A 16,148-nucleotide genomic window follows, 5' to 3' on the forward strand; every position below is an offset into this window, starting at 1 on the left:
TTTACAAGGCAATCCCAGAGGGTGTGTGTGTGGAAACCATTCCTTTTGACATGGGAACATCCCCCATATGTCACCTGGCAAACTACACCATGTTTTAGAGAGGTGTAGCCCGTTGGGCAGCAGTGGAAGCTTCCAGGTTGGCTGGCAAATTTTTCAGTTTCCTGTGCTCTCTGTGCTGCCTGAAACCCCTTAGGACGCAGCACAGCTGTGCCGCAGCTGCACTATTACCAGCTGCCATGGGACTGTCTCCTATGGATTGTACCATTAGTTTTCAATCTTTGCTGTCTTTGACCTCACAGAAACTACAGTTTGTTCTACTGGTTAGCTCACTCTGCACTTATACCTTACTAATTTTGTAGCTGTATACTCAGTAAACCCCTTTCTGCATTAGCTTTAATCTGCATTTATGTAAATTCTGAGAAGGGCTAGTTGCTCCAGCAGTGGTCAGACAGTGTATGATATTTCAGAATTATGGGTTTTCTTTATGTTCATACCCCACATTTCTTCTAAAATGTCTCACATAGATTTCCCAAGAGGTCACCCATTTTATGTTTTTATTTTAAACCATTACTATTCATTTATCTCAATGGGCTCAAAGTGACAGCATAATTAATAAATTTCATAAAAACAATCCAGAAAATTCATTAGAATAAAAGTACAATAAAAATACTCATAATCCCCACCACAAACCAAACACTGTGTCTCTCCGACCAACGTATTCCACTTTAATTACAAAATCAATGTCACTGAACAGAAAAAGTGATTGATTTTAACATGAGCAAAAAACCATTCTATTCTGAATGGATTTTTATTGTTTGTTGCTGAAGTCCATTACAAATATAAAACAGAAACCAAATAAAATGACAAATTTACAATAAGTAATGTAAATAGTATGATAGATAATATACAATAATACATACTGACTCAAAGACTGAATAAAAAGTGAAATTAGCCCAGATATTCCTGGCAGCTAGGGCAAAAAATGCCAAATTGTATGAGATCAGAGGATCCATATCTAATAACAGACAAATTTATCTGAATCAGATAAAAAATTCTGGCTCATTGGAAACTTCACAAACCAGATAACCCTGAGCCCTTCGGGGAGGGCGGTTTATAAGCCCAATGAATAAATAAATAAATAAATAAATAAATAAAATAAGAAATTCTGGCTCATTGGAAACTTCCCCCAAAAACTGGACCTTGGTTCTGAGTACATGGGGCAAAAAAAATGTAGTAAAGTAAATCTTCCACTGCAGGATCTCCACATTTACATTAAGGAGATGCCATCAACACTGATAGAGCTGATGGTATAGTTTGAAAACGTAATTAAGTAAGTAACATTTGGAGCAAAATCCCTTCTAAAGGAAGCAGTAGCAGGATTTAACCTTGATTAATATGTAGGTATTAATCTATGTAGGTATTAATCGACTTCTCTTTCTGCAAATGCTTCTCTTGTCTGAATTATTTTTCCTTCAATCATTTGCTTCTACAGCTGAGGTGCTTTGAGAAACACAACCCAGCTGAATGAGTGGGTCAGAACAGTGTGAGAGTGAAACTGAATTTTGGGAACTGCATTCACTCCCTGCCTTTCCCCTAATGGAGACCCACGTCATCCCCCTCTCCTCTATATTACCGTCGCAAAATACTTTGAGGTAGATGAGGCTAAGAGAGTGACTGGCCTAAGCTCACACAGTTTTTATCAACTGTGGAAGTCGGAGTATAACATTCAGACCTACCCGTTATTCAGAGAATGGTTTTTTAAAAAACTAGATACATTTATTTACCATAGTTTAAGTCCTGTTGGTTTAAATTTAGATGTTTAATCAATAATGTGCAGTTATTGCTTTTCATTTAATATTTTTATTTTCATTTGTAACTTTTCTACAAGCTGCACTAATCTTATGTATCTGCCCAGCTGCATAATTTCTCATTCTTATCATTATCTGACTTGGTAAATAACTTTCTCCCTCTAAACTCTCCCTTGTTAAAAGACCCGTTTACCACCTCTCCTCCTCCCCTACATCAAAGGCATTTTGCTATGTTTATAAAGAGACCCACTTTTTTAAGGGCTGCCCTCTGCACTGTTGAGTCTACAACTGCTCACTCTCTACAGAAAGTCTTTTCCTCCTCCCCTCCCCCATTCGTGGCCTACATTCCAGGAGATCACCCTGGCACATGTTGATGAATGTAAGTTTTATTTAGAAACATGACCACTTGTCACAGCTCAGTCTCATATTATCAGGCCGCCTGTTACTAACATTTGTTTGGAGCAGGAGCATTTTTTGCACAGAGTTGTGGGACTCAGCCTAGCTTTACTAACGTTTGGACTGAATGATCTTCTGTTTAATCCTGGAAAGTTCAATGCTGGTTTTGGCAGATTTATGTGCCGTTAGGATGGCAGATGACGGCAGTGTGGATTCAGACCTCCCCGACTGCAATTGCGATGTGACAAGGCAGGCAACTTTCTGATTCATTTTCTTTTATGCTTTTCTTTTTTGTCACTTTCATATCTAGTAGGTGATTAACTAGGTGCTAGTTGATGGCAAACTGAGGCCTGTTCTTTAAAACACTTGAGCTTTTAGAAACCTAGAATGAGCAAAACATTTTGTTTAATGAGGAACAACCTTGGTGTATCTGAAGTGATACTCAATAAAACTATACAGCTGGTTTTGCTGCTAATTAAATGCATCCTAGATTACACATGAGACATAGTAGAAAACGCATTTGCTGGTAGACTTCTGTGTGCTGCTAATGGGGCGTTGAAAAGGACTGACACAGGAATGGTTTTATAGAAGTATTTTAAGTACTATGCATGTTACGAGCCTTTTGCTGTGACCATTTTTGGATCTATTTTAAAGTATTCAGTGTGTTCTTAGGCTATGCAGAGAATTCCACTTCTTATTGCTGTCCAAGCAGAAGCATGAATGAAACTGTATCAGAACTGTACTCAGAATATGTGGCTGAAATTCAACTCCTTCAGAACAAGGAGTGCCATAGCAGACTTTTCTTTCATTGCTCCAAGCTCGAGATTTTTTAAAAAAATGTTTAAGTGTTTATATTTTCCTTTGTGAAAAAGAATTGTTAGGCATGCATTAATTATTATGAATGTTTGAACTGTTAGCAAGCTGGGAGAGTTTGTTTTTTCTTGAGGGCATAGTATTTTTTTAAAAAAAATCATTGTAAAATATTATTAGTAACCAGCTGTCTGGCTGGATCATCACTTTGACCTCATGATATACTGTAGTGGGTATGTGAATCATACAAAACTTATGTTTAGAATTAAACATATTTAAAGAATGCGTAATTCTGAATATTACAGTAAATACTATAAAACACTTAGGAAGCAGGGCAGGTTGGATTATTAAGATATGAGGAGACCTGCGAGAAAAGTACAGTAACTAGCAAGCATGTACTATACTTACTTTAGACTTGCTAAATTTACACAGCCTTGCTTCAACCTGTCATGTGATGATTCAAATACGCTATTTTAAATGTGGAATCTTTGTAATTCTGAAAAGGAATTCAGCTGAGGCTTCTTAAAGCAATATGGTTAGACACACTATGCAATTTTCCAAGAATGTTGGTTTCCAAGTATCTCAGAAAGTACACACTTGCATTTTGTGCTGCAGAACTGGAATATCTCTCACACACAACTCGGATGTCTCTGTCTCTCAAATCACTGTCCTATAGTAAATAGTTCACCAGGATTTTGAATATTAGTCTTTTCATGCAATATGTATTTCCTAGGTAATAACATACACACAAAAGTTCCTTAAGCCCTTTTGTACAAACCAGAGAATAACAATAACTGAACAGGATAACAAAAATTTGTATATTTCCCAAATAGTTTGAGCACCCATTATTTTAAATAATATTTTAAATTAATTTTCTCATATATAATTGACTACCAAAAAGGAAATATAGAACAGAAAAGGAAAAAGAAAAGAAATGATAATACACAGTGGCTCTCAGGGTTACAAAGCTAATATCATTCAGAGAGAGCATTACATTGTTTTAAAGTTCATTACCTCCTAACCTTTAGTTCTAAAACATCAATAATAAACAATTTCTTGTATTTTAATCATTAACAAATTAGTATCTCGGTACTGGCTATTATTATTGGCTATTACCATATTATTATTACATATTATTATTACGCATGATTGATTCAGATTTCCTCAAAATCGCAGAATGTCACAGTTCCCATTTCTCATCAAATTCTTGTTTTGACCATCTGTTTATGAGGTTTGTTAATTTAGCCATTGCAGCATATTCTCTAGCTTTATCTTCCCAAAGTTCTGTGTTGATATCTTTTCCAGTTTTCCAATGGGATGCAACTGTTACTCTTGCAGCTGTTAGTAAGTGCCAACATAGTTCATTAAGCTTCTTTGGAAGATTTTCTGGCAAAATGTCCAATAACATTGCTTTGGCAGTAAAGGAAATTTTTTGTTTAATAATTTTTTGTATTGTACTTCTATCCACTACTTCTTGGGTTGTGTTTTTTTTTTTTTTGCAAGTCCACCACATATGGAAAAAAGACCGAACCTCTTCTTGACATCTCCAACAGGAAGCCATCACTTTCTGTTTTGAGTCATCTTGATAATTTCAGTTATTTATCATCTGTAAAACAATTTATACCAGTTCTCTTTTAACATTTGGCATATAGGAAGTTTAATATTTTTGGACCATAAAGTTTCCCATTGTTGAAAAGTTATCTCTTCTTTATAGTGTTGCATCCATTTTGCCATGCATTTCTTTTCCTGTTCCATTTTTGTTTCAAATTTCTGCAAAATCTTATATATTTTGACATTTCACATAATATCTCTCTCTTTGATTTTAATTCTCTTCTAAGTCTGGATGTCAGTTGAAAATATGTCAGTCATTGTATTCTCTTGCCCTCCTCCTTTATCTCTTGCCATGATTTAATTTCCCCTTGATCATTGACAGTTATTTCCTTTATAGAGTATATTATCATTATTCTGTGTTTCCATATCACGATTGGCTTCTTTGGGAGTTTTTAGAGGGGTGGATCTAAGTCCATAAAAAGGGTTTTTTTTTTCTAGATTTCAAAAACTCCTTTTCTGATTGTAGTGGGAGTCTTTTGGGATCCCAGCCGTCTTTTTTGATCGAAAGCTTTTTTCCCCTGCCACTTAGTAACCATGTATACCATTCGCTTCGTTAAGTCTCGCAGTTTCTCACATTTTATAACAGGTTTGAGCTCACAAGTGGTGGGATTCCAAAAAAATTTAAGAACCTTGATGTTCTGGTGGTGGGATTACAAATAATTTTAAACAACTTCGAAAGGTTGTTTACAAGCACCATTTGGCAACAACTGAGTTCTGCCAAAGTGAGTGCTTGAACCTGCTGAATCCCACCACTGGGTTTCCTTGATCCAATCAGAAATCCATACAGTCATGTCCTGCTGCTTGATTGTGTATATAATTGAGGTTACTACCATTGTTTTTATGAAGCTTGGTTGAGACATTTTGTGCATTTCCTGGAGTAAAGAGGTGATCAGTAAAAGGAATTCAGGGCTGATGGAAGTGGCATGGGGCTAATCTCCAAAAATGCAGGAGGTGTGAATGTAAACTGTGGACTTCAACTGTAATCTTGCCTAAGGTAAAAATCAAATTACTGAAATTCTGGTTTTAAATTTTCAAATGCTTGTGTTTGCCACAGTTATTATAGTCTCCCTTTCAGAATGGAAATGGTGAACTGTCTCAAATAGTTTGCCAGAAAAATCCATACGAATGCCAGTAAGGAAGCTTTTGATTTCCCTGAACCAGCCTTTCTCCAAACGCTGTAGAAATTAGAAAATGTTGTACTTTACATCTTTGCCAAATCTTCCGTTGTGATTTTCCTTGATGGAGTTAAATTTTTTAATTGGTAAAACAGATCTGGCAATGAGGTGTTAGTTGCTATGTTATTATTAAATTCCTGTAAGAGGCAGCTGTCCCATCTTATAATTTTTTCCAGCATTATATGTGAGAAGAAACCTGGGTTCCTCTCATTACTCTGTTGTTTTAGTATCATATATTAGCCCTACCATGAAAAGATTGTTTTGCCTCCATTCATTCTCTTGAATTTACAAGTGAGCTTTTCTCTCAGATGTGGGTGTGCCCTCATTTTATTTTAGTTTTGAGTGTTGCAGATAGTTGAAACTTCCCATTATTACTAATTTGTTCTTTCTTGAAATGTATTTATGTGTGGGAGAGAGCATAGTCCATATCTTCTGCATGGCTTGGTGATCTGCAACATATTAACCCCAATATTGATTTAATTGCTGGGTCTCTTCTTAGAGTTCTGTGCAGGCGTGCACATTATTGACATAGGAGTAGACATGCAATCCTAAACACCCTTCCAAACCCATTGACTTAAACGGTTTCAGAAGGGCATAACTCTGCTTAGAATTGCACAGTATATACATCATCGGCTTTCATGGGAAAGACTACTATGTACTGGTTCATTATGAATGTTCTTTGAAAAATGGCTAAGTTATGATGTACTGTTTTGGCACATGGATTGTTGGGCAGCATTCATTAGACAGTGGAATTTGTCCATTTCCTCTTCTTCCCTTGCTTTTTAGAGCCAGGAAACTTTCCCTCTCCCTCCTTCTCTGTTCTGGATTTCCTGAAGGTGCACAATTCCTCAGCTAAGAATGCCTTGCTCAATTTCCTAATCTCAAAGCTGCATCCAGTCCAACATAACTCACTGAGTACTTTCTCATTTGAAAATACAATTGACTAAGGCTGCAATACAAAGGCCGCTTTTTCACGGCAAAATTGCACCTGGAAGGCCCAGGGATATCACGTGCCGGGTCAGTGATTCTGCACAGATCCCCACTTCTGCCCCTACGCTGATCCAGCTGTTTCTGCACGGGCACAGGGCTTTTTTTCATTTGCCCCACAATCTATTCAGCACATACGTGGACAACCTCTGTTTCCCACATTCTGATTGGCTGCTGGTTTATTGTCACTCCAAATGAGCATCATTTCTCTCCCCCATTCCCCCCCATCTACACTTTGATGGAGGGAGAAACATAGCTTTGGAAAGAGAAAGCGGGGAAAGGGGGAACAAAGAGCAGTCTGCCTTTCCCAGGCAGGACAGGAGGAAAGCGTGTGAGCGGGGTGCAGCAGCCCTTCTGCAACGGCTGCAGTGAAAGACTCCATTTAGGAGAGGAGGAGGGAGCCCTTTTCATGCAGATGATGGCTAGGAAGCTGCGATTCCTTTCACACTTTCAGCCTCTTCTCTCCTCCTCGCCAACACCTCACTCCGCCCCCATAAATAAATCCCATCCCCCTCCCTCCTGCAGGTGGATTTTTGCCACTGCAGCTCAGCAGGGGGTGTCCCCCTCCCTCTTCTTGGGCTGCACACAAGCCTCTATTTAATGTAATCAAAGCACACACTAATAACCATCTTTGCCATATTTGCATTTCTGGCTCACACTTTCAGTGCAGAAAGTGGCTATGGCTGGCCCGGAGCCAGCAAAGGCCAGGCATGGAATTTGCCTTTTCTACAGTCATGAGAACTAGATTGACATTTTCATCAAGCTAACCACTACCACCCCAAGCTCCTTCTCTTGGTCTGTTCAGATCCCATCAGTGTATATATACTGTCTGAAGTTGTGTTTTTATTCCCAATATGCATCGTTTTACACTTGCTCTTCAAATTACTTAATTAGTGATGGCTTGAGACCTGAATTCTAGATAATCTTTACCAATTATAGGCCACATTTTTGATGTCAAATGTACATTCTATAATTTTGTGACTACTAAAATGTTTAGGTTACATTGTTCAAATTGTTAAGCAAAAAATCATCAAATCCATACTGCAAACTGCCAAAGGAAAAGAATGTGGTTGTCTCAACAACTGCTTAGTGACATATTTGGTGTTTCTTTTACCTGTGAGCAGGATATGAAGAAACTAAAGGAAACGTTGGTTGCAGTCCAGCAGTTGGATAAGAACATAATGAACATCCTGAGAGCTTGGCTTGCTCACATTGAGTCTGGAGCTGTCCAAACCCATTGTCTATATGAAAACCTTGTGACTCCGAGGGAGATTCAAAGGGAAACTAAATGAACAGCAGGTAAAACAAAAAATATGAGGTAGAAGAGCAAAAAATCATGCATCACTACTTCACTCTCCGTTTGCCACAAATGGTGAGGGGTGACCCAAGTAAGTGTGGTACAGAGGCTTGGGCCTGCTGTATCCAGCTCCTGGTTTTTTACAAGAGGGCAGGTGAGAGGAAGATGCCCTTAAAATTCAAGAGCCAGATGATGCTTATGGCATTACTCTGATAGAGTCTTCTGGCTTCTTTGGACATCCAGTCAACATGGAACTGCTCACTGACCCTACCAAACAGAGGTAATGCACCATGATGTTATGATCAGAATGTCAGTTTATTCAATAATTAGCTCTTAACTGTAGGAGTTTTTAAAGTAGACTGCAAGACACTCTTTACCACCACGTAGAGAGTGTTCTGCATTTGTACTTTGCAAGCTTTATAGATGCTTTGAGAATCTCTGCGTTTAGAATGCTCAAAGGTTTGTTCTACTTGGCTGTTTCTAAACATGTATCTGAATTCCTCTGCATGTGTGAAATGTGCATGAGCTGTAGAGAGAAGTATTGTTTAATTTTCATTATGCTTGTGCATTAACCTGCAAAGCCATGGATGCACAAATGCACAGGAAGAGGAAGGAAAAAAAAAGGAAAAAAGAAGGAAGGAAAAGATTAGTGTGTACACATGCCGTAAGTTACAACTGACTTATATGAAAAGCTGCAGCAAGGGACTTTCAAAGAAGCATGTGAAAAGCGGTCATGGTTTACCATTGCCTTCCTATACATAGTCTTTCTTGGTCTCCTGGAACAAGTTACCAGCCCAGGTTCTGAGATCTGACAAGACTGCCCAGTCTATCACGCTTATACCATGCCACCATTTCCTCCCAAAATGGCATTTGCCAGGTCACAACTGTGCTACTAAGAAATTGTTTCTGGAATCCCACAACTGTGATTTCTATTAAAAGAGGCAGAATAATTTATTCTAGTCCTAAGAGCTGAGCTCCAAATTGACCGACATTCTGGAACTTATTACGGCTTTTCTGCTTGAGGTAATCGCAGAATCACTGTTGGAGTGCAATTTTAGGCATCACGAATGATTTCTAAGTGCCCTAACATACAGTGCAGCAGAAACAAAAGGTTTTCACATGTCAGGTTTCCCCACATTTTATGTGCACGAGTCCCTTGGGTACCTCCAGTGAGGTTTTGCTGTGTTTCTTTTTAACTTTAGCAATTATGTTATAATGATCTGCATTCCTAGCTTTCACTTTCACTTTTGTAAAAGCAAGTCACTTTCATTGCAGAAATAGAAGAGGAATTAATGGCATGTTTTTTACTCAGTGAAAATGGCTAGACATATACTTTAAAAAAATCCCTCACTTCACACAGAAAAAATGGCTCTACCTACTGCAGGGGACTCTAGGCCAGGGAGGATCCATGTCCCTGTGTACATCAGCATCATTTTTTTCAGCTGCATTGGAGACCATCTTGGCTTCCCTAAAATATTGTTTTTTGTGAATTTGCTTGGTGGTGGTTGTTGCAGAAGGAGATACAGTTAGGAGGGAGTAGTGAAGGTTCAGGATGCAAAGTGCACCTAATTAGGAAGCCACAAATCATTATAATCCATTACTGTATAAAGGGTTGCCACACAAGTATTAATGGCTGTTAATAGGCTCCAAGCTTCAGTAAAATGAACAAATACACACATGATACTGCAATTTCTGTGAACTAGTTCCCTCCCTCCACCCCCCCAGTTTTTTTTAAGCAGGTAGGTGCACTTGCAGGAATCTGATGATTTGCATTAGGGGCCACAGTGGGTTAGGGGAGATCAGGAGTTAAGGTTCCCTCACGCTTGGATCATCATTTTTCCAATCTGGAAAAGCAGACCCTGTTTTGCAACATCTGTTTGCCCTGTTGAGAGTTTCACTGGCAATCCAGCTCTGCTGTGGCCATTTCAAATTAGAGGCTATTATTATTATTATTATTATTATTATTATTATTATTATTACATGATTGATTCAGCCTCAAATGAGAATACAGTTCCCATTTCTCATCAAATTCTTGTTTTGACCATCTGTTTATGAGGTTTGTTAATTTAGCCATTGCAGCATATTCTCTAGCTTTATCTTCCCAAAGTTCTGTGTTGATATCTTTTCCAGTTTTCCAATGGGATGCAACTGTTACTCTTGCAGCTGTTAGTAAGTGCCAACATAGTTCATTAAGCTTCTTTGGAAGATTTTCTGGCAAAATGTCCAATAACATTGCTTTGGCAGTAAAGGAAATTTTTTGTTTAATAATTTTTTGTATTGTACTTCTATCCACTACTTCTTGGGTTGTGTTTTTTTTTTTTGCAAGTCCACCACATATGGAAAAAAGACCGAACCTCTTCTTGACATCTCCAACAGAAGCCATCACTTTGTTTAGTCATCTTGATAATTTCAGTTATTTATCATCTGTAAAACAATTTATACCAGTTCTCTTTTAACATTTGGCATATAGGAAGTTTAATATTTTTGGACCATAAAGTTTCCCATTGTTGAAAAGTTATCTCTTCTTTATAGTGTTGCATCCATTTTGCCATGCATTTCTTTTCCTGTTCCATTTTTGTTTCAAATTTCTGCAAAATCTTATATATTTTGACATTTCACATAATATCTCTCTCTTTGATTTTAATTCTCTTCTAAGTCTGGATGTCAGTTGAAAATATGTCAGTCATTGTATTCTCTTGCCCTCCTCCTTTATCTCTTGCCATGATTTAATTTCCCCTTGATCATTGATTATTTCCTTATAGAGTATATTATCATTATTCTATGTTTCCATATCACGATTGGCTTCTTTGGGAGATTTTAGAGGTGGACTAAGTCATAAAAAAGGGTTTTTTCAGATTTCAAAAACTCCTTTTCTGATTGTAGTGGGAGTCTTTTCGGATCAGCTGTCTTTTGATCAGCTTTTCCCTGCCACGAGTAACTATGTATACCCGCTGTTAAGTCTGCAGTTTCTCATTTTATAACAGGTTTAGTCAGTGGTGGGATTCAAAAAATTTAAGAACCTGTTCTGGTGGTGGGATTCAAATAATTTAACAACTGGTTGTTTACAAGCACCATTTTAACAACTGGTTCTGCCAAAGTGGTGCGAACCTGCTGAATCCCACCACTGGGTTTCGTATCCAATCAGAAATCCACAGATGTCCTGCTGCTTGATTGTATAATTGAGGTACTCATTGTTTTGCGAAGCTTGGTTGAGACATTTGTGCATTTCCTGAGTAAAGAGGTATTAAAGGTCAGGCTGATGGAGGTGGCATGGGGCTAATCTCCAAAAATGCAGGAGGTGTGAATGTAAACTGTGGACTTCAACTGTAATCTTGCCTAAGGTAAAAATCAAATTACTGAAATTCTGGTTTTAAATTTTCAAATGCTTGTGTTTGCCACAGTTATTATAGTCTCCCTTTCAGAATGGAAATGGTGAACTGTCTCAAATAGTTTGCCAGAAAAATCCATACGAATGCCAGTAAGGAAGCTTTTGATTTCCCTGAACCAGCCTTTCTCCAAACGCTGTAGAAATTAGAAAATGTTGTACTTTACATCTTTGCCAAATCTTCCGTTGTGATTTTCTTGATGGAGCAATTTTAATTGCAACAGATCTGCAATGAGGTGTTAGTTGCTTGTTATTAAATTCTGTAAGAGGCAGCTGTCCATCTTATAATTTTTCCATTATATGTGAGAAGAAATCCTGGGTTCTCTCATTTCTGTTGTTTTAGTATCATATATTAGCCCGCCGAGTAAGTTGTTTTGCCTCCATTCATTCTCTTGAATTTACAAGTGAGCTTTTCTCTCAGATGTGGGTGTGCCCTCATTTTATTTTAGTTTTGGGTGTTGCAGATAGTTGAAACTTCCCATTATTACTAATTTGTTCTTTCTTGAAATGTATTTATGTGTGGGAGAGAGCATAGTCCATATCTTCTGCATGGCTTGGTGATCTGCAACATATTAACCCCAATATTGATTTAATTGCTGGGTCTCTTCTTAGAGTTCTGTGCAGGCGTGCACATTATTGACATAGGAGTAGACATGCAATCCTAAACACCCTTCCAAACCCATTGACTTAAACGGTTTCAGAAGGGCATAACTCTGCTTAGAATTGCACAGTATATACATCATCGGCTTTCATGGGAAAGACTACTATGTACTGGTTCATTATGAATGTTCTTTGAAAAATGGCTAAGTTATGATGTACTGTTTTGGCACATGGATTGTTGGGCAGCATTCATTAGACAGTGGAATTTGTCCATTTCCTCTTCTTCCCTTGCTTTTTAGAGCCAGGAAACTTTCCCTCTCCCTCCTTCTCTGTTCTGGATTTCCTGAAGGTGCACAATTCCTCAGCTAAGAATGCCTTGCTCAATTTCCTAATCTCAAAGCTGCATCCAGTCCAACATAACTCACTGAGTACTTTCTCATTTGAAAATACAATTGACTAAGGCTGCAATACAAAGGCCGCTTTTTCACGGCAAAATTGCACCTGGAAGGCCCAGGGATATCACGTGCCGGGTCAGTGATTCTGCACAGATCCCCACTTCTGCCCCTACGCTGATCCAGCTGTTTCTGCACGGGCACAGGGCTTTTTTTCATTTGCCCCACAATCTATTCAGCACATACGTGGACAACCTCTGTTTCCCACATTCTGATTGGCTGCTGGTTGTGTCACTCAAATGGCATCATTCTCCCCCATTCCCCCATTCACTTTGATGGAGGGAGAAACATAGCTTTGGAAAGAGAAAGCGGGGAAAGGGGGAACAAAGAGCAGTCTGCCTTTCCCAGGCAGGACAGGAGGAAAGCGTGTGAGCGGGGTGCAGCAGCCCTTCTGCAACGGCTGCAGTGAAAGACTCCATTTAGGAGAGGAGGAGGGAGCCCTTTTATGCAGATGATGGCTAGGAAGCTGCGATTCCTTTCACACTCGCCTCTTCTCCTCCCCGCCAACACCACCCCGCCCATAAATCTCCCCCCCTCCTCCTGCAGGTGGATTTTTGCCACTGCAGCTCAGCAGGGGGTGTCCCCCTCCCTCTTCTTGGGCTGCACACAAGCCTCTATTTAATGTGATCAAAGCACACACACACCATCTTTGCCATTTGCATTTCTGGCTCACACTTTCAGTGCAGAAAGTGTTGGGCGGGCCAGGCCAGCAAGGCCAGCATGGAATTTGCCTTTTTCACAGCCGCAGAACTAGATTGACATTTTCATCAAGCTAACCACTACCACCCCAAGCTCCTTCTCTTGGTCTGTTCAGATCCCATCAGTGTATATATACTGTCTGAAGTTGTGTTTTTATTCCCAATATGCATCGTTTTACACTTGCTCTTCAAATTATAATTAGTGATGGCAGACCTGAATTTAGATACTCTTTACCAATTATAGGCCACATTTTTGATGTCAAATGTACATTTATAATTTTGTGACTAAAATGTTTAGTTACATTGTTCAAATTGTTAAGCAAAATATCAAATCCATACTGCAAACTGCCAAGAAGAATGTGTTGTTCAACAACTGCTTAGTGACATATTTGGTGTTTTTACCTGTGACAGGATGAAGAAACTAAAGGAAACGTTGGTTGCAGTCCAGCAGTTGGATAAGAACATGAACATCCTGAGAGCTTGGCTTGCTCACATTGAGTCTGAGCTGTCCAAACCCATTGTCTATGAAACCTGTGACTCCGAGGAGATTCAAAGGAAACTAAATGAACAGCAGGTAAAACAAAAATATGAGGTAGAAGAGCAAAAATCATGCATCACTACTACTCTCCGTTGCAAAATGGTGAGGGTGACCCAAGTGTGGTACAGGCTTGGGCCTGCTGTATCCAGCTCAGTTTTACAAGAGGGCAGTGAGAGGAAGATGCCCTTAAAATTCAAGGCAGATGATGCTTATGGCATTACTCTGATAGAGTCTTCTGGCTTTGACATCCAGTCAACATGGAACTGCTCACTGACCCTACCAAACAGAGGTAAGGCACCATGATGTTATGATCAGAATGTCAGTTGATTCAATAATTAGCTTTTAACTGTAGGAGTTTTTAAAGTAGATTGCAAGACACTGTTTACCACCACGTAGAGAGTGTTCTGCATTTGAACTTTGCAAGCTTTATAGATGCTTGAGAATCTCCACGTTTAGAATGCTCAAAGGTTTGTTCTACTTGGCTGTTTCTAAACATGTATCTGAATTCCTCTGCATGTGAAATTGCATGAGCTGTAGAGAAGTATTGTTTAATTTTCATGCTTGTGCATTAACCTGCAAAGCCATGGATGCAATGCAGGAAGGAAGGAAAAAAGGAAAGAAGGAAGGAAAAGATTAGTGTGTACATGCCGTAAGTTACAACTGACTTATATAACTGCAGCAAGGGACTTTCAAAGCATGTGAAAAGCGGTCATGGTTTACCATTGCCTTCCTATACATAGTCTTTCTTGGTCTCCTGAACAAGTACCAGCCCAGGTTCTGAGATCTGACAAGATCAGTCTATACGCTATACCATGCCACCATTCCTCCCAAAATGGCATTTGCCAGGTCACAACTGTGCTACTAAGAAATTGTTTCTGGAATCCACAACTGTGATTTCTATTAAAAGAGCAGAATAATTTATTCTAGTCCTAAAACTGAGCTCCAACACCGATTCTGGAACTTATTACGCTTTTCTGTAGTGTCAGAATCACTGTTGGGTGCAATTTTGGGCATCAAGAATGATTTCTAAGTGCCCTAACATACAGTGCAGCAGAAACAAAAGGTTTTCACATGTCAGGTTTCCCCACATTTTATGTGCACGAGTCCCTTGGGTACCTCCAGTGAGGTTTTGCTGTGTTTCTTTTTAACTGGCAATTATGTTATAATGATCTGCATTCCTAGCTTTCACTTTTTGTAAAAGCAAGTCACTTTCATTGCAGAAATAGAAGAGGAATGGCATGTTTTTACTCAGTGAAAATGGCTAGACATATACTTTAAAAAAATCCCTCAATTCACACAGAAAAAATGGCTCTACTGCAGGGGACTCTAGGCCAGGGGAGGATCCATGTCCTGTGTACATCAGCATCATTTTTCAGCTGCATGGAGACCATCTTGGCTTCCCCAAAATATTGTTTTTGTGAATTTGCTTGGTGGTGGTTGCAGAAGAATACAGTTAGGGAGGGTGAAGGTTCAGGATGCAAAGTGCACCCTAATAGGAAGCCACAATCATTATAATCCATTACTGTATAAAGGGTTACACAAGTATTAATGGCTGTTAATAGGCTCCAGCTTCAGTAAAATGAACAAACCACACATGATACTGCAATTTCTGTGAACTAGTTCCCTCCCTCCACCCCAGTTTTTAAGCAGGTGCATGGGAATCTGATTTGCATTAGGGCCACAGGGTTAGGGAGATCAGAGTTAAGGTTCCCTCACATGGATCATTTTTCCAATCTGAAGCAGCCCTGTGCAACATCTGTTTGCCCTGTTGAGTTTCACTGGCAATCAGCTCTGCTGTGGCCATTTCAAATTGGGAAAAGTGTGGAGGAATAATGTTTTGAACAATGAGGCTGTGGCTAATTACACTCCAGCGTTGAACCTATGACCTCAGGGAAAGTTGCAGAGAAAAACTGTAGGGTTCCTGGATGACATATCTGCTCCATACCCTTTCCTCCAGGCTGCCTGCCTGCCTGCTGCTTCTTTTTAAGGCCTCAGCTTCATTGGCCTGTCTTTGACTTTCATACACCAGCCAAAAGAGGGGATGGGTCCATGCTTAGCTTTCTGACACTCATGGTAAGACAGCCCCTCTCCTCACAGCTAATTGTTTGATCGATCCAGTCTCATACTTTCCTGTTCTCACTCTTTCAGCCCCTGATTTAACCTCATGATTGCCCTACTGAATTCTGTCACTGCTAGTCAATATCTGTGTTGGTGCCCCTCACCCTCTGCTGAATAGCCAGTGGAGCTCCTACCAAAATCAGAACACTGCCAGATAGAGGAACAGTGGCTCTTCTGTGCCCCAGTGGGAGTCCACTGCCTGGCAGGAAATTGGCATCCGTGCATGGATTTACCCTGTGGAAATCTGCAGAATTCTGTGCTGTCAACTGTGCT

The 16,148-nt window shown here is 39.4% G+C and overlaps 1 protein-coding gene across 1 annotated transcript in view; it reads left to right on the forward strand.

The window, feature by feature from the left end:
- The window catches only part of SYNE1 (spectrin repeat containing nuclear envelope protein 1), a 375,888-nt gene that overhangs the window by 303,634 nt on the left and 56,106 nt on the right, over positions 1 to 16,148 (forward strand). Inside the window, exon 124 of the mRNA XM_048488624.1 lies at positions 13,631 to 13,793. Coding sequence (XP_048344581.1) covers positions 13,631 to 13,793 — 163 coding nt within the window. The remainder of the gene's footprint in view (positions 1 to 13,630; positions 13,794 to 16,148) is intronic.

The sequence above is a fragment of the Sphaerodactylus townsendi genome, linkage group LG01, assembly GCF_021028975.2.
Source record: "Sphaerodactylus townsendi isolate TG3544 linkage group LG01, MPM_Stown_v2.3, whole genome shotgun sequence".
In the NCBI taxonomy this organism is placed as follows: Eukaryota; Metazoa; Chordata; class Lepidosauria; order Squamata; family Sphaerodactylidae; genus Sphaerodactylus; species Sphaerodactylus townsendi.